Consider the following 19,469-nt stretch of genomic DNA (forward strand, 5'->3'; position numbering starts at 1 on the left):
TGGAAAGAATAACAGGATAAAAAGAAAACAATGCTGCGTGAACTTGTAGGAACTACAAATGTGAATTTCAGAATTACAAGTTCAGGATTTATCCGAAGTAAGTAACATTATCATGGCAACATCATGGAGTATTTTTGTCCCAAATGACTGAATTGTTTGTTAGAAACTGCTGAGGTAACACACTACTTCTCCCTCTCTTCCTCTTGAGTTATTCGAGCTGCTACCAAACAGGACCTAAATCCCTACTACTATTTCTCATATTGTATTGCTCTCATAAAAGGACTGCTTTCCTGACCGGGTCTGATTTAGAAAGAAACAAAGTCTATTTTACGGCTTGTTTGCCGTGATGGAATCAGACTTCAAATCTCTAGAGCCACAAAGCAACTGCTGGCATTTAGTAACCATCTGCAGCAGTAGTTTCCTCTCCCAGGCATCAGGATTGATTTTCCTCATGACAGCATGTCACGACCCGGAGCGCATCCTCTGCATTACTGCCAGAACCGCAGCGTGGCACCAGCAACAGAGCTTATGACAGCAGCTGCTGTAAAGGCACTTGACACGGACGTTTCAGCGTGAGCAGACTGTGATAGATTAGAGGAAATGAAGCAGGAGAACTATGAGACTACTCAGCTTCAGTTACTTGATGATGCTGACCCTTTCGGCAGGACAGCTATCAGGATAACGCCTTGCAGCCCGAAAAGGCAAGAATAGTGATGTTCCTTTCCCCTCGGTGCAATCCTTCAACAAAAGGGTGGCATGGGGAGCACTGACATCAGAGAAGAACGCTATTAAGGTTTGCAACCAATAGACTTCTGCGTGTCAAGTAACACATGTGGTATTATATTATGTCAGAACATTTACAAGCAGTTCTGTTCTTTTAGTGAAAAGAAATTATTTCCAGTATCTACTGTGGAAAAATACCTAAAAGAAAAAACCACCTGGGTTAGTATATGCATCCAGATTGCACATTCTAACTACGTACTACTAATGGATGGAGCAGGAAGATAAATGCAGATGCAAAGGTTAATTACTACTTACCTTTAACCTGCCGAACAGAACTGAGGTTCTTTTCAAAAGTGTCATCAAATTTGGGATTAGTGATGGGTTCAAAATCACTAGTATAAACTCTTCCAGTAGATGTGGAAAAACAACATTTACACATACAAGTGTGGTATCGCAACCGCCCTTCATCAAGATATGGGTGAGCTAAGGCATCCTTAGCAGATATTCTTTTGGACTGAAATATTGCATTTAAAGAAAATAATAAAAAAAAAGAGAGTTAGGATATTTTCAGAGGTATTGAAACAGTCTAAAGAATACTTACTCATCAATTAATTCTAAATTGTTTCATAAACACCTAATCACGTTAAAGGATTAGTTCAGGTCAAAATGTTTTAAATCTGCAAACACTGCCACTAGGGGGAAGATTTTACTTAAAAACAAGCAGCATTGCTAAGATGACATTAACCTTTCTGTTCTATAGCTAATGATAGAAAATGCTGCTAATACAATTTTTAGAAATATATTTTTCAATAATTACTTTCTCCAGATAACCTTAAAATTAAGACTCCTACAATAAATGAAAATAAGCCCAAAGAATTTAATGTTAGCAAATACGGCATTTTGTAGGCCCATATTCTGCAAAACATTTTAATGTGTCCTTAAGTACATATTTAAAGTAAAACACAAATTTAAGCATCACTGATAACAGAATAACCCAGGATATGGCATCTGGAGTTCTGAGAAATACTTTACACATCAAGTTTCAGAAAACAAGTGGTGAGGAAGTGCAGGGAACGAGGTGGTCAGAGCAATGGTTTAAATTATAAAGTCTACTTCCACATTACGAAGACTTTTTTCGTGCATAACTCAAGTAAAGTACTCAGTGCCTAGGTGTCCAACACCATCCCATCAAAAAAGAATACCATCTGTTTCTACAGAATCGCAGACAGAAGTGCTACTGCAAATTCAAGCTGTAATGAAATCCGTTGTTATAGGTGAATTAAAAAAAACCAAAACAAAACACAAACAAACAGAACAAAAGTTACTTGCTCAAAGTTACAGAGCAAAACCAGTGGCAGAAGTACAACCCAAGTGTCCCAGTTCCCAGGATATTTTTTAGATGAAATTAAAATCACCTGTTCTAAAGGATTGTCCTGATTTTTTAGAAAAACAAACCCACATTTATTTAAATGTGATTTGGGAATAATAGCATTCTGAGTGTTGAGGGAGTTAGAAAGGAAAAAAATTAAGTCTGTTTATGTGGAAGTTATGATTTAACACTTCTATGTTTTTGTTTAGTAAAGCAATCTTAAGTTTTAAAAAAATAAAATCAAAAGGTATTGCCTTCTGAATATTTTTTCCTCCTTTGCAGTTCAGTCAATTTGTCTATTTTTCATCTGAAATGTTAGGGATTTTACTGTGAAGATGAAGTAACTAAGATCATCGATTCAGGTATCAGATTTTCTAGTGACAATTTTGTATAATAAGCCCAAGAGATGAAATCCAAAATCCACAGCAGCAAATTTTTATTAGAAAAACAGATGCTCAGTGGAAAAAAGATCCCATTATGTGACTGTGTGGATGTAGAAGGAATTTTTTGTGTGCAAGACCAGGAACACCCACGCGTCTCTAATTAGAACTGCATCAAAGGATCTGATGTTCTGCTACCTACACCTAGCTAGGAAAAGATAGCATGATTCATGAACACCCTCATCTTTCTCACTCTACCGTAGCTTTCTTCAAAAGACCACTAGATTTTAAATGCGAAACCCCCATTCCACGGGGAAATTAATCGACCAATTATAAGATGATACTTTTACGTCTTTTACAGACCCAGAAGTACTGAAATGCAATGTACAAGAAAATCAGTTAAAGCAGTCCTTTACTTAAAATATTCATTTAAGTAGCAGACAACAAAAACTGGTAAAACAAGAAGTATTAGAAATAATTTTAAATCATACTTACTGGATCAAAGACCAACATTCTGCAAAGAAGATGAACTGCTTCATGTGTAGCTTGACTGGAAAGTGTATACAGGACAGGAAGGGATGGCTGTAGGGAAACAGAAGGGAAGGTACGGACACTTGTCCTGTCAGATCCACCAGCACGAAAACACCGCTACAGCACGCGTTATCTTATAGTTACCAAGGACAAACTTCTTGTTAAAAAGGACATGCACTACCTAACGCTTTCCAACAAGATGATAATCACTATTACAAAACTCGACAATTGTAACAGAGATCTAATTGATTGTTTTTTTCCTTAGTTCAGATGTAATCCCTGGACAAACATATATTTTATTTATTTATTTTTCTATACAGACACCCCTTTAAGCTCTAGCTGCTCAGGGGTTTGATTAACCACATCACTTCCAGTATTTCATTTTTCTGATCTCAATCACTGCCAAATTACGGATTATTTTACTTTTCCTTACCCAGGCGATCCATATCTAACTGACAGTGACATCCAGTACAATTAAAATGACCTTCAGGCATACAGCATTTTACATGGAGATGAACAGCCCAGCTACCGAGGCTTGAAGGACTGGGGGAGGGGGAAGGGGGTTCAGCGAACCCCCCCGTTTTACAGTGCGGTACTCGGGGCATGAACCGCGTGGTTAGAAAAAGCTGGAACAGCCCAGTTACCAGGCAGCAGTGCAATTCTTGCTCTGGTTAGCCCCACAAAAAACAGCTCTGCAGATCATTTTCCTCCTGTACTTCCCCGTTTTGCTCACACTCACAAGCACGACAGCCTGCCCCTTCTGAAAGTTCCCAGTTTTAGCTGAGAGTGAAAAAACCTTGAGGTGCAAATACCCTAGTAAAGACAGATTTGAAAGCCCTTCCTGGGAGTACGAGCACAGAACCCTCCTTACAGCTACGGATCTGGAGGCAAGCACAATCCCCAGCAGCGCGTGCTGCAGAGTACAGGGATGACACAGCTGCGGGTACAAAGACAACTGTTCCCCCAGTCTCCGCAACTCCGTCGGGCCCTGCCAGTTCAACAAGCAGATAATATTTTAACAAGATTTTACTCAACACATAAAGTTGTCATTTGACAACTTTTAACTGCACATACTCTCTAGCCTGAAAGTCTGCTTTGACTCGAATTAAATGTTAACACTAAGGTAGCAAAATGCGAAGACAACCCCCGTTCCCACATTCCTAACATGTGGAAGAAGTACTGCCTGAAGTTGCCCAAAATGAAAAAAATTAATCAACAATAATGTTAATGTTATATGCCATTCATTTTAAAGCATTAGCTATATCCTAGACTCTCTGGAATGAGCTTCAAAGAGTTTTTTTTAAAGCCACAACAATATCAGTTTCCAAAACCAAGTACAATATTTTCCTGCTTAATTGACATTATTCCTATTTAGCTTAAAGAATGGCAGTAGAGTGCACTACAGGTAGTCTTCAGAGTAAATTAAGTGTTGCAAAACAAGTGAACATTTACTCCTCTAAAGTGAAGGCAGGGAGGAAAAAAAAGAAAAAGAAAAAAGAGTAAGATGGGGAAAGGAAGTCTCAATTTTTACACTTAGAAGAAAGCAAAATCACAAACCTCTTGAAAAAAGAAACCAAACCCCCAACCAAAGAACCAACCAAAGAAAAAAAGAACCCCATAGCTATTACGCCAGGCACTGCTGCAAAGAAAATTCCCACTATGGAGTGTGTTACTTCCAAGTCCAATACTCCTAACATCTCCTCTTTTTTTTTTTTTTAAAAAAGGAAATAAACCATCGCATACACGCGCAGCCACACACACATACCTTTGTATTCTTCCCATGAAAATTCAAATAGCATTCATATTAACTAGTGAATGCAGGTGTTGGGAAGAGCCATTAAGGCAGGAAGAACTATACAGAGTGCTTCACTAGCGTGTGTGATTAATTACTGTTGAGATGAGGGAAGAATATACTAGCCGGCTGAGAGAAATGACTAAAACATTCTGCCTAAAATGTAACAAATCAATTGAAAGCTAGCTAGTATATTTATGAGACAATATTCACTGACAAACTTTGCATGGATCCACGGGATTTCCAGAGCTGCATTAACTCTACACAGACTTTTAACTGGTATGCAATGCTAATATTTGGCAGGCATCTATTGCTTCTACCTGTTTAGCAAAGCAAACGAATATAAGTTATTTAGTTGCTGTAAATTTGTCAGTATGTATAAAATTACACCTCCACAGTGACATCATTCCAAGTTAACCCTGAACTACCAAACACAGCACTAAGCACTTCTCAGCCTTAGTCTCCAAGTGCAGTCTATAGAATATAAAGCTATAATACTTGGTAACTTCACATGGTTTTTCTAATTAGTAAGTACCATCTCCACAAAAAAGCACTGTCATCCAAGCACTGTGATTAAGTAGGTTTCATCCATACACCGGGGCAGAAAAATATGATTACATTCCTTACTTAAGGGAGCTGTTGCATCCAATACAAATGAAGGATGCACTTTTTTTTGCAACACTTATGCCCCTTGTCTGCAGCTTGTCTGCCATTCCGAAAGCATCTGGTTATATACAGCTTTTGGGGACAGCACTTTCTCGGCGAACTGCAATCCAGTCCTGACAAGAGTACTAGCAAGGGCGGAAGAAATTGGTAAAAACTGAATTGCTGTAAGATTTGATTATCACCGAATCAACGGTCAGGTCTTTTAGCAAGTAAGGTGCATGATACTGGATCTCTCTCTTCCGTAACAGAGAATGCAAGGACCACAACAGGGAGGGAATGAACTCCAACACATTTTACTCTTAGAAGTGGGTCAGCACATGACTGCCCGTGAAGTCCAAACCACCGCTTACGGCACGCTGTGAATGCGGGAGGAGACACTCTTCCTAGGGCTGCCAGTTAAGCAACTTTTTCAATTCACTTAAATTTGGTTTGAAGTAAAATTTTTAAATACAAAACTGACAAAGAAGTCTACATAGCATGTGAATTTTCATTATGTCAACACACAGTGGGGTGGTTTTTTTTTTTTAAATCAGAAACTTCATGCATTAATCTATTTTTACATAAAGCAGCAAAATGCTTTACCCCTTAACTCCTACTATGCTCACCTACATTGATTAAAAATAGTTTGTGCAACAAAGTAATCACCAGTTTCTAACTTGATTTTCTCTCCCTATTAATCTAATTAAGAAACTGGTAACATTTAGTTATTTATAACCAGCAAAATCTCCATTTTAAACGATGAAAAGCCATGAATTTGCATTCAAACATGAAGTGTGCTTGAAGTTGAAAACCGAGAAATATCACTAAAGAAATCAACTAGATGCACTGTAACCCCTATTTCCAGGTTGCAAATGAGCACACCAACTCCAGTTGGTAAAAAATGAATGCTGTTTTCCTCAACAGACACAGAACTAACTGCTTATAGTTTATTTCCTATGACTTGGTGGCTATAGGACACTAAATCTGTATTGGAAACCTCACTTGCCTTTTAGTATTCCCATCATTTAATGGGTCAAGAGGCACAGTTTCAGAGGCTTGTACAAGAATAGCCATAGCACTGGGATTAGAAAATCAGAAGACATTCTTGTACCCATTTCAATTCTTGATAAAACTGAACAAGGCTAACAAAAAAATTCCATAGTTCTTGCTTACTACTACCAAGAGCACAACTACTGCACTTAAGAAATGTCAAGCGCCTATCGAATTATCAGAATTTAAAACCAATGTAGTTTATAAAGTATCTGGATGTATTTGTATACTGCTACATATATTTTACATATAAAGTATAGTGGATGTATTTCTCCCAGCTTCAATCACTATAAAACTTTTTTTTTTAAAACACGTCAAACCTTGAAAGCGCAGGACTACATGCTTAAAATTTACAACTCCTTACAACTCCTCTAGCACGTGATAGCAAAAAAAATAGACTTGATTTCTTTTAAAACTGGTAGAAAAAGTCTTAAGGAAATCCTCCTATTATTAATGTTAAAAGAAAAAAACCCTGTCATAAAATGGAATAGAGACAACTTGATGTAGTGAATCAAAAATGCCAAGGAGGCAGAACTCCCACATGTTAATAATATAGCAGAATATATATTCAACGCTCATTTCTGTGGTTAACTACTATTGTGGTGAGTAGACATTTGAGAAATTACTTCAACATGCAGAAAATAAAGATGCAAACTTAGCTACTGGAAAGATCTGATGTATTAACACGTACAGGTTAATTTTGTTAATTTTTACTATCTAACAATCATTAAAATGACCATATTAGATGGACATACTGCTTTATTACTGCACTATGGATTCCTGCATAAGCATTTCTTTGCATCTATTAATAGTATATTTCATTTGTCCTTTTTATTGTCCAGTCAGCATAATGACATCATCCTGCCTTTTATCTCTGGTTTGTTTTTGGTTTTTTTGTTTTGGCTTTGTTTTTTTTTTTTTTAATTAACTTTTACTTCAGTTATGTTGAATGTCGTATCTCAGGTTTCAATATCTTGTTAAGCCTTTCACGAACAGCTCGGGTCACTGCACAGATGTGAGAAGGGACCCTCTGGTGATGAGTTGCTGGACTGTTCTGTTTACAGATCTGGATAACGGGTGATTTCCACTTCTAACACTCTTGATCCTGTCAGTACAGGAGTCCCTCCGGGGCTTTCTGAACTATACTGTCAATTTTAATTTATGTCTCTTGCCAATATTATCACTTAAATTCAACATCTTCATTCAAAACAGCTATCAAAACACTGTCGCTTCAAAAAAGGAGACTTTCACCTGTATCATCAGGTGAAACAATACATAGAAGACAGAAGCCAGAAAGGCACTTTACTAGTGAGAAACCACCTCGGCTCAATAGTAGTTTGAATAACTACACCATTAACCAATGCCACTGCAACACCACAACCACCTTTGGTAAATTTAACCCAGTTTAAGGCAGAGACAGCTCTGAGATTAAATATCCAACAAAGTATTTATGAACAAACATGCCATGGGAATTTAATCAAGATGTGAAACATTGCGATGATGCAGCAGTAGTATCCTGCACAGAGGAAATCCTAACTTATGGGGGCTCATTGAAGGATTGTCTTGACCAAGTGTAAAAAAAGGCCAGCAATCTCCAGCTATACCTGTTTATGAGGACCCCTGAGTATATGTGCCTTGGCGCCTTCACAAGCCGTCCTCATTGCTTCCAGCGACGGTGTTCCCAACAGGTCTGTGATCAAATCCAACTGTAGGTATAGAACATATAAATTTGAGATCTTAGACACATATTAATATATTTCACTATGATAGCAGATTCTTAAGCTAACACAAATTACATTTAAGTTATGAATCAGTTAAAATCCACTATTTTACAGATAGTAAATTACAAATATTAACGTATACATTTAGTAGATAGCAAATACAAACATTTGTCATTTCACTGAAAAAGCCCTAACAGAAGCTGATTTTCAGGTTTGGGAGCCTTTTTTGTTTGCAGGTTTAGTAACGCATTTTAGTGCAATTTAAAAGTCAATTTTACATCATTAAGAAAATTGTGAAGTACTGTTAATGGTGTGTTACTCATTCCAAACCCCAAATATTCTCAATTGAATGTCAGCATTGCATACCAATATACCACACAAAATTACCCCCCAAAACCAGGTCAACTACTACTTTACACAAAATATTTTGCCATCAACAGGGATAAAACTATAGAAAATGGGGAAAAAAACCCCTCAGAACTACAGTACAAACATACTATATAAAAAATTCCATTATATGAGAAAAATAAGTTTAAAAAAAAAAATCTGTCCAGCACCAGAGGAAGGAAAAAGAGTAGTGCTGGTTATAAGGAAAACAAAAGCTATCTGAAGAAGAGCAAAGATGATGCTGCGTTTAAAACTGGTCTCAACTTTAAATGAAATGACATTTCATTCACCTTTTTCATTTTGGAAAGCAACAAACAAGCTTTCACCGTATTTCTACAAAAGTGTGTGCATATACTCCTTTAGTGAATAAAAACAAACAAAAAAACCCCCCCGTGTAAGTCAAGCAAAATAATAAAAAAAAAAAGTCTTGTCAGTGGTGAGATCGGCACCCTGGTTCCAAGTGTTCCCTTGCGACCACCCGCGCTAACGAGCAACTGCAGAGCTCTCCTCTGAGAACAAACCCATTATCGTCACTATACAGGCCTTGCATGCGTGAAAATCACCCACTGACTGTTGGTATAACATTGTGAAATGCGACTGCTGTTTACACACCAAACTGTAACTCTTCAATTGGTGTGTTCTCTCCGCCTTTTCCCGCTCTCCAGCAGAAGCACTAGTCTGTCCAGTGCCTCCGGGTACAGGCAACGCCATAACGGTACCGAACACGTGTCCTCCCGTGCGCCTTGGCACCGTGTGGCCAGGGCTAGCGTAACTTCAGAGAGGAGCGACAGCAAAGTACCTACGTTTGTAAGGAGATGGAACACTAGACAAGGAAAAAAATCCTAAACCTTGAGGTTTTTAGATGTGGAAAATACGTAATTGAGAAATAGACACATGGAGCTGATATAATAAAAGATCAATGTATTTACAAAATTGAAAAAGTAATGTAATAAATTACACCAGGGTATCAGGGAATGTAGACTATATAAACACCTGTATTTTTCAGCCAACTACTCCTGAAGCACACAGCAATGGTATGTTAAAACATGTTTATATCTATATATATATAGATATGGATATAAATACACACACTTTATTCTAATGGTTACAAGAAAAAACACTGAAAACAATTTTCATAATGATCTCCTGGAAGTTCATGTTTAACATCTCTCAAGACATAAATTCTCTTGTCTTAGCCGATACATTTCCAATACACTCACAGAAGAGTTTTGTTAAGAGGTCTGATTTCATTTATCTAGATGCATGTCATCAGTCATTAAACATATTTTTCTGAAGTATTACAAAATAGATTTTGAAATCTTAGTGTAAAAATAGAAAAAATACTACAAAACATTAATTTCGAATTCAACTGACCTCAGCTGCGTGAATTTCGAGTCTTTCGGGTACATACAATGAATCTACATTATTACATTATTATTCTGGGTCAGAAGGAGAAGTGCACTTTCAAAGCTAACTTCCCAGCTGCTGCCACTGCTGCGCTCTGGTTTGCACTGAGCGTCCTGGAGCACAGGCACGGGGTCCTTTTTGATACGACTCCCTGCGGGATGCGTTTCATCACCACACCTAAAGGAACTTCATCTGCCAGTGGGCATCCAGCCTGTGCACCCAGACCAGGCCCGCTCCAAAGCGCATTTCCACTCTGAATTGTGGAAAATGGGGGTGTGGGTCCTCAGCACTGACGACCTCGCCCTGCAGATCCCCTCCTGCTGGTATGCACTAATTGCTCAAGTAAGCATCGCTGAAGTCAGAAATACAAAAACGGTATCCAGCAACAAGCATACCCTTGGTATACTGACGTGTGAAACAGCAAGCCTCTCTCCGCCGCGTACATGCGTGCTGACATGCCAAAGGCTGGCTGCGCAACATGCCAGAAATGCAACTTCAGGTACGTGCCACGGCTGACGGGAAATGGCTACACTAGGCCGGCAGTATCTGCCCGGTCCTCCTTTCTTCCTGACACTCTGATCCTTCCAAACGGATTCTGCTTATTGTCTCAGCCATGTGACTGGTTGTCTTTAAGGAGGATTAAATAATAATCAGCAAAACCAGACTAGAGGAACTGGCTAACCTAGGAAGGTGGTTAAAACTTAGCACTCTATAACCTGCCTTTTACAAAACAGTGTGCAGACTAGTCTTTAAAGCAAGCAGAGAAAGGCATTTGCTCCCACAGAGTGTCAGAAAGTCAGAGATCACCCTTCCTGCACCACAGATGCACTAAAAGATAAAATTAGATGTATTAAATGTTTCTGGACAGACAGCGAAAAACAACTTGTATTTGCACCTTTAAAAATGCATTTTTAAACAAAAATAGAAAGATTGTATCATACAAAAAAGCTAACTATTCTAAATAGTATCAGTAAAAAGCAAAAATAGGAGGTGTTAGGAAATACTGTATTTGACAGTGTCTCTGATTACCTAAGTCTCAGTATAGATTATCTCATTTCTTACTGTTGTAAGAAATCCCACAAAATCCTTATCAAAAGTTAGCTATTGTAACTCAAGTAAGCAACTCCGATATATTCATCACTTTCAACATGATACTACCCAAAGTTTAAAATACCAAAATCACCAGTTCCAGTCTGGTTTATAATGTAAAGCTTTATTCACTTTCTTCATCACAGATTTGAGTTAAAAATTCCAGCACAGTCAGTTTTAAAATGATCTCTCCCCTGGTTTTTCTACCAGGAAAACTTTAGCCTGATGATGGCTATCCTGACATCAGAGAGTTTTCGCTGTCCTGGTTAACCCCGCTGGGTGTATGGGATAACCATTTTCAGTGTACAGTCTACACTAAGGGGCACGGCACAGGCTTGAGGGAAGACCGTAACGTCGACTGCCCAAGGCACTTCTATAGACTCTGTCCACCTTTGACTAGTACTGAATTTCTCAGATCATAATTGAAATACATATGGTGATTACTTCTTAAACCATTCTACTGCACAGGGATTAGAAAAGATCTAGGAACTCTTACATAACTTTATACAACTTTTCAGTCAAATAAAGTGAACACCACCTAAAAAAACCCAGCCCATATTGCTATTCTAGAGGTATCTGATTAATGTCTTTGCACTTTAAATTTCAAGAAGGGTAGCCAAGGCTATTAAAATCACACATATGTTTAGCTTCAGCGTAGCAAAAGATCAAAGTTGAGAAAAACAGGAGCTCTTAAATATTTTTGAGACCACAACAGAATAGCTGTCAATTTAACTAGTAGTTCTGATTACATTACTGCTTTTCTCCTCTGCAGTCTCTTCACAGGGTGAGAGAGGTGTATTTTGGGAGTAAGACTACTTTTTGTGATCATACAAGGTATCAGTGCTGTCTAGAACGACTAGCAAGTCCCTCCTTGGGAACACTACTGCAGTGACATGACAGGTACCACTAGACAGGACACAGCATTGAAAAAAATATATACACAACACAACAACATTTTAAATATACAAATGTTGAAAACAGCATGCTAATGTGAATGTCTCTCAAACCCTTGAAAATGCTATATGCAAACAAACAAGAAAAGTATAGAGTTTGGAATGTCACCTTTACAAAAGTTTGGAATATGTTTTTACTTCTTGTAAATCAATATACGTAATCTCACAATTTTAATGCTATGTAGTTTCTAATCTATGGACAAATACTAGCAACATTGAAGATAAATATTTTTATGTCAGCACATCCTGTTCCTTCTCTTAGATAGAAGTATAAATGCATCCATCTCTAATATCTTGCTGCAGACATTATTTTCTATCTACTGTAAAAATAGCATTTCAAGATTATTAGAGATATATGTATATTATATTAGCTTGCTTACTGTTGGAATGGTGATGAAGTATTCTGGTGCATCTCATGTTTTTATACCTAGTCACAGCTATACAACATAAAAAAATATTCAATACCTTCTTACACACTTGACCGTTACTAAAATGAAGCAGTCTGAGCAATACTACTAATTGGCAGTTTAAATAGTTCAAGTGCCAATATTGTATGTTTAAATACTAAAATGAAGCAGTCTGAGCAATACTACTAATTGGCAGTTTAAATAGTTCAAGTGCCAATATTGTCCAGTTACCATCTTGACAGAAAACTTACTACTTTCTTATATTACTTGTTACAAAAACCTTGATCCCGGTTATATCACCTTTACCTTATCTCAATAAAATGCTACAGCAGGCAATAGATTACAGGGGATTACAAAAAAATACACATTTCAAAAGCTAATGTTAATAACCACTACTTTTAATACTGTCTGGAAGCTATCATTTCAGTGTTTCAAAGTAGCTTGGGTTTTTGCCTGTGTGTAAACCAAGCAAAACAAAAGCAAGTTTGAGGTTCAAAATGCATCAGTATAACTGATTCCATGAAATTATGCAGTAGAAAAATTTTTAAAGGGAAATTTAATTATACCTGCTGAATGGGACTCTGTGCCTGAAACAATATTCTTCGCCCAAGTAATTCTGCAAAGATACAGCCTACAGACCAGATGTCAATAGCATTGCTGTAGTGACGGCTGCCCATCAGGATTTCTGGAGCTCGATAATACTGAGTGACAACTTCCTGAGTCATGTGACGAGATTCATCTAATTCTTCCACCCTGGCCAATCCAAAATCACAAATCTAAATTGAGAAGGTAAATAAAAAAATTAAAATAACCAAAACACTTAATGCATTTCAAATAGGTAACCTTCTGGTAACAAAGCAGGAAATTCCAAACCAGCATTAAATAAATCAGAAAATCTGCTGTAACTGCATAAGCAAAGGGAAAGGGGAATATGAAGAACTTGCGCTACTTTATTCCACATCCATTTAAACTTTCTACAATTTTATTTGAAATCACAGTACATTTTTAGTTGGCATTACAATATTTATGATCTAAAAGATTAAAAAACTTTGCACTAAAAAAAAAAATACATACTGCCAACCTCTAGGTACAGAATATTTCATCACAAACCAGATTTCATTTGTTCATGATATGCCTCACAATGTTACAGAAAGATTCAGCCTTCTACTCACTTTGGCTTTCAGAATTTTAAAAAATTTCTTAAACAAAAAGAGTTAAGAAAACAGACCAAAACTTTCACAATTAGAATGCTTAGCAAATCAGTGCAAACAAAACTTTTTTTTTTTTTATATTTGGCATAGCTATACAACATGCCTCAGCCCTCCAAAATTTCATATGCCTAAGAAGCTAATGGAATAGTCTTGGGCGTTCTGTATCGCCTTTATACTTTGATTAGCACACTGAACACTAACATTGCAATACCTGAAGCAGCTGCCTGCCTTTCTCAACTGCTGAGGGCACAAGAGATCCCACGCAAGTCAAACAAAAGAATTATGTCTGTCTTGCCTTCATACATTTGGGGAGAGGTAGGGACAAAAGGGGAAAGGAAGATGTTTGTTTCATTTATAATTTTTAAAGAATCTGTGAGATTTTTCTGTTTTAAAATGACTTTCAGGAAAAGTGTTCATATTAAATGTTTTTGTTTAAAAAAATAACAACTGATTTATAATGAACAGCATATACATATGTACATTTTCAATAAATTTAAGTAGCACCTTAAGGACACAGTTGCTGTTCACAAGTAGGTTCCCTGGTTTAATGTCTCGATGTAAAATGCCAGCAGAATGTAGATATTTCAGACCTGAAATATTAAACGAAATTAAAATAAATACCTTTTTTCCTTTTAGAAGAAGTTTAAGGCTGACAACATTTTCCTGGAAGGTCTTGCAACTCCTGATCAGCAAAGACTTTGCCATTGGCTCATTTTTTATACGATTCTAACTTCCAGTCTCTAGTATACACTCATCACTCAATGAAAGGATAAAACTTTTGGAGTATACAAACTAGACAGAGCAAGTAATTTAAGTAGTCTTTTTTTTTTTTTTAATGAAAACAAAACAAAAACATCATCTCCCTGGTTATGATATGGATACTCTGCTAATCACAACACTGGAATATTGACATATACCTCTTACTGCTCTGTTTCCCAATAATAATTTTAACTTCTGCAGCACTAAAATTTGACTTAACAATTTCCTAGGTAACAGCTGCACTTCAGAAATAAACTCAGTTTAAACCCAAGCTAATTTGCCTTTTTTTTCCTTTAAAAAAAAAAAAACAACAACACTTTTTTCAAACTAGTATCAGCAGCAGATAATGTAAAACAAGGCTAAGAGAATACAGGCCCAAATTACAGTAAAGCCTAGATCCTTTTCTTAACTTTATTAGTGCAAAAATTCAAAGCTAGAGCTAATGAACTTAGGACATCTGATCACAGCCATTGCGGATGTTTCTAACATTTAGGTGGTTAGGAAAGAAAGATAACCTATCCTTTCTGTATGCTTTTGCTGTCCCTGAAGCTATAATTGTGGTATTTTTAAGAAAATGAAAGTAATGCAGAAAGCACCTCACTGAAAAGTACAGTGGAAGAAAGTATACCAACATGAAGTTGATTATGCACATGAACTACAATAGCAGAAAAAGCATGGAAAATGGAAAAATGGCCATAATTCAAGTAGAGCCAGATAGAGCAAAAATAAATAATAGCATTAAACTGGGGAACACTAAGTTCTCAGGTCAAATGCTTGGGCAAATGGAATGAGAATTCAAGTAACTCGTGAACAAACTTTAACTGACAGTTTTGCATTGCCATTTGGATAGAAATTAGAGTTTTGAGTGTTCCCCCAGTCATCAAACTCAGTAATCACAGAAGCACAAATGCCTTTTGTCCTTTAGGAGGAGTATAAATATTTCCTCTAGCACAACACGTACCTGGAATAGCCCATACTAATTCTGGATATAATTTAGATTTCTTTGCTCTGCTCTTTATTGATACAATCTACTATTTATTTACTGCCAGATAAAACTGACTGTTTACTTTCAGCTTATTCCAGTGAAAATACTCAAATAAAGCTAATGGAAAAGCAACTGGACTAACACTGATCAGATGTTCAAAAGGCAAGCACAATAATCTCATTTCTTGGATAAAAGTTTCCAAATGGACTAAAAAAAAAATCAAGTTTAAAATTACTATTATGGTAAATTGTTTTAGCTAAAAATCAAACTTTAGTGGACTGTTCCAAAACAATTTAAACTAGACTGTTCTCCAGAATACCTTAAGTGGGTATAGTTGCATATATTTATCAATTTGGCTCAGTCTAGGTGTCCTTTCTGTATCTTGATTCAAAAAGCATTGGAGGACTGTTAAAACACACCCACCCACCTTATGACTCTCACAGGCCATTGAAAAAGCCTTTGCAGCTGAAGCGGAAGTCTTGCCATCTTTACCCATGACTGTGATGGAAGGCTGCAGGGCTGCCATATTCTTGTAACTAGAATAATTAATGCTTGCTATTCATTCATAATATGAAATAAAAAGAACAAGTTTCCATGGGAAACTTATTCAAGATGAGGATGTCTTGAGAATAAACATTAAGAAACAGAAGAAAATACTACTACTACATAATTTTCATTAAATTTAAAAGAAGAAAGATTACCTCTTAAAATCTGGTAAAGAAAAACTTTGACATGATCCGAGCTGAGTGGCTGAGGAGAGACGATAATCTTATGGAGGTCACTCTGCATCAATTCAGTGACAACATATCTTCAATTTATTAGTTAAGGCAAAAGCAGAAAGTCCAGCACATAATCTCTTGAAACATTTACTCTAACTCCTAGGAATTTGAGCTCTTACAGGTCAGAGCTATCGAGTAAAAAAGAACAAAGCTTCTTCAGAGGTCAAGTCTCCAGACTCTTACAAGAATGAAAATAAAAAACGGGTTGTGAAAGAAAACAGATTACTCAATAAAGCAGTGTTTGCGTTAAGGTAGTTGTTACAAAATCATTCCAAAGTCAAATTACGACTCAGAAAACAAAATAAAATTTTAATATAATTAATGGCATCTTGAAACCTTTAAATTTTTCCTTAAGATCCATAAGCCACAAATTACAAATAACTAAAGTAGCGTCTTCATAGTGGACATACGTCAACATGGTTTAACCAAACTGGCAAGTGCAAGCCTGTGAAAGTTGGTTATCAAAAGTACCTTGCAGGTTGCTACACAATCAGTAATGCAGACTTTTAAAAACACATATGCTTCCCTATATCTACCCAGTACCCACTATTTACCTTCTCAAGCATCATATACACATGCATATAAATCCCAGTCATAAACCCTCTTCTGAGTTATAACAGGAGAAGCAAAAGAAAAAAAAAACTTCTATCTGGAAGAAAAACTAAAATAACAAACAGAAACCACTACTTCAAGTACTCATAGACATGCAGAACACAGCAATAGTCATGCTTACTGATAATTTACACAAATACTTGAAGATACAACAGGTTGTATATGCTGTGGCTTATGCTAAGGTAAGGTGTGGATTAAGAAGGGTATTGTGTTTATTCGGGAAGGACTAAAAATACTAAAAATATAATGTTTCAAAAATTGAGAAATACTGAATACACAAGCAGCACATCTTAACCCACAAAATCAGTATCATAGTGTCAATTTCCTGAATATGTGACAGTAATAAAACACTTGCAAAAATCATTACGATAAATACTCGGGATACTACAGACATACGCTGCCTATGAGTCGTACAGGGCAGTTACGGAGAGACAGCTTTGGCTGCGGCCACCGATGAAGAGCCTGCTGAGTTGCAGAGAAGCTGCCTCTGTACTCTGCTTCATTCACGAACACCACTGGTAAATTAAGTTTTGATTTTGGAGCTGTGGTTCAGAACAGAGTTTAAAGCAAAACCACAGCACCTCAACTTTCAAGAATTGAACTTGCAATACTGAGAATTTTCAACTTTCACAACAACTAAGCTCGATAATTAAGAAACATTACTGCTTTAAAAGCTACTTCAGCAGTTATATTTGAAACAAAAATCTCTGATACTATTACATTTGTGGCTGAGGAAGGGAAAACACGGTAGCCATATGTTAACTGAACTACCTTACAGCAAGGTATCAAATGTCTCACTGAGACCCCTGCATTAGGCGCTAAGCATTAGGAGTCACACCAAGCCCTGCAACATTCGAAACAGACAAAAACACGGCAGAGGGGTGGTGCACGCTGCCAAGGTCACGCAAAAGATCAAGGAGAGAGTTAGAAATAAAACTGCATCTCCTGGGCCCCAATCTAGTATCTCCCTTGGTGCAGAGGTTCATTCACAGTTCAAGGTAAAGCGGTAGTCAGCTCTCAGCCTTCCAAAAATACAAACTGGTCAGCTGCAAGAATCAGCAACAGCTCAGTTGCCCTCCTCCGACGGGGTGCCACCCGAACACTGGAGCGTGTACAGCTTTGCCTTCCACTCTGGAGGAAGAAGCAGGCTTTTGCTGTGCATGAGGAAGTCACACGCTTCAGTTCTACTTGTCTTCCGTATCTGCCACGCACAAGCTCCGGTAACTTCATGAACTCGTCGACCTCATGGTGGTATTTTTACGAGTGTGCCGTCCTGACCTTTCCTCTGAAAGCAAAGCTAACTAGGTCAACATTGACGGTTTTGTTTTGTTTTTAAATCTCACCGTTATCCTGTAGGAGCCTATCAGTTGGTTCAATGCTCTTTATAACCAGCTCTGCTACATATCAAGTCTGAAATATAATAGCAAACCCGGACTTCAGTTCAGATATTTCTCTCTCAGTCACACAGTAAGGAAGCCAGCTTCAGCAGAAACTTCTACTTGTTCTTACCATTATCATCAATTAATTGGCACAGGTCAAGCTGCACTTATTACAATCCAGAGAAAACTCACATTTTCTTTCATCTCTACCTAATCAATGTTCTCCTTCCATTTCTTGCTCTGGAAACCCTATCCGGCCAAATCTCTACCAGCCAAATTGTTCACCTGCCATCAGCACACCACACAAAGATTAATTTTATAAATTAAATATTACCACTTTTTTGACCAAAAAACCCCCAAATTAAAATTGCATTCATAAAGAATTCATAAAGAAAAAACCCAACCCTGGAGCACCATAATTCCTCGTCCTCTAATTTTTCTTCTCCTTTTGCAAAGACCCTCTTAAATATTTATACCGGTCTTTTAAAATTTGGTTTTTACCTTATGGCTGCAACAAATCTTTACATTTCATTTTTAATGTAAAATATTTTAAAAATCCAAAATCATTACTCTGCACTTTATTATGATAAGATTTTTGTTTTGCTATGCCACAAATCCTCCTAAATCTCAATCCCAAGCATAATGTCTCCCAGATGTCTCAACTAGTTGCCATGCCAACTAAAGCAGCTTAAATTAAATGAGGGCCTGAAATGGCACCTGCACCACTCCAGGTCTGCTGCGCATTAAATAAAGCTCTCTTGACAGGGGCTCAGAGGTGCCATTAACTTGAACAGCAGCTATCTGATTATTGTCTCTAGATAATTTAATGAGGATCTCTAAACAAGAGCGAAAGCAGCACTTGCTTGATGTTCCTGCCTTTTACAAATGTGGCAGCTTCTTAAACAGCTGGTACCCAAGTGGGTCAATGACTTTACTCCGGCCAGTACTATAAATGTTTAGCAAAAACAAACTACAAAAACCCTATGGGATCTCAATCAACTATTCAAACAGGTACCTGCAGCTGTCTTTTTAAAGTTGAAACATGAAATATGCTGGCTATGAGGTGGTCACTGGAGCTGTAATATGCAGCTAAGCTGAACATTACTACCACATAAAAATTGCAACTGACAGCAGTAATTAGTTAAGTAGCTGTATAAAATTAGAACTACAAATGTACCAATTTGCTTCAGAATAATTATCAAGGCAAATGCACAGCACAAAAGAACTTCACTTACTCTGTTGACTGGGAGACCTGCTGAGTTGGTAAATTTTACAAAGTGACAGGCAAAT

General features: G+C 37.2%; 1 protein-coding gene across 4 annotated transcripts in view; it reads right to left on the reverse strand.

Annotated features, from left to right (window-relative positions):
- NLK (nemo like kinase) overlaps positions 1 to 19,469 on the reverse strand; it is a 65,375-nt gene that overhangs the window by 3,078 nt on the left and 42,828 nt on the right. For all 4 annotated transcript variants that reach the window (XM_075168226.1, XM_075168228.1, XM_075168227.1 and 1 more), the window contains 6 exons: positions 16,111 to 16,217; positions 14,170 to 14,255; positions 13,021 to 13,230; positions 8,095 to 8,196; positions 2,968 to 3,054; positions 1,039 to 1,237 (listed from right to left, as the gene is read on the reverse strand). In XM_075168226.1, the coding sequence (XP_075024327.1) occupies positions 1,039 to 1,237; positions 2,968 to 3,054; positions 8,095 to 8,196; positions 13,021 to 13,230; positions 14,170 to 14,255; positions 16,111 to 16,217 (791 nt within the window). The remainder of the gene's footprint in view (positions 1 to 1,038; positions 1,238 to 2,967; positions 3,055 to 8,094; positions 8,197 to 13,020; positions 13,231 to 14,169; positions 14,256 to 16,110; positions 16,218 to 19,469) is intronic.

The sequence above is a fragment of the Calonectris borealis genome, chromosome 19 (genome assembly GCF_964195595.1).
Source record: "Calonectris borealis chromosome 19, bCalBor7.hap1.2, whole genome shotgun sequence".
Taxonomy (NCBI): domain Eukaryota; kingdom Metazoa; phylum Chordata; class Aves; order Procellariiformes; family Procellariidae; genus Calonectris; species Calonectris borealis.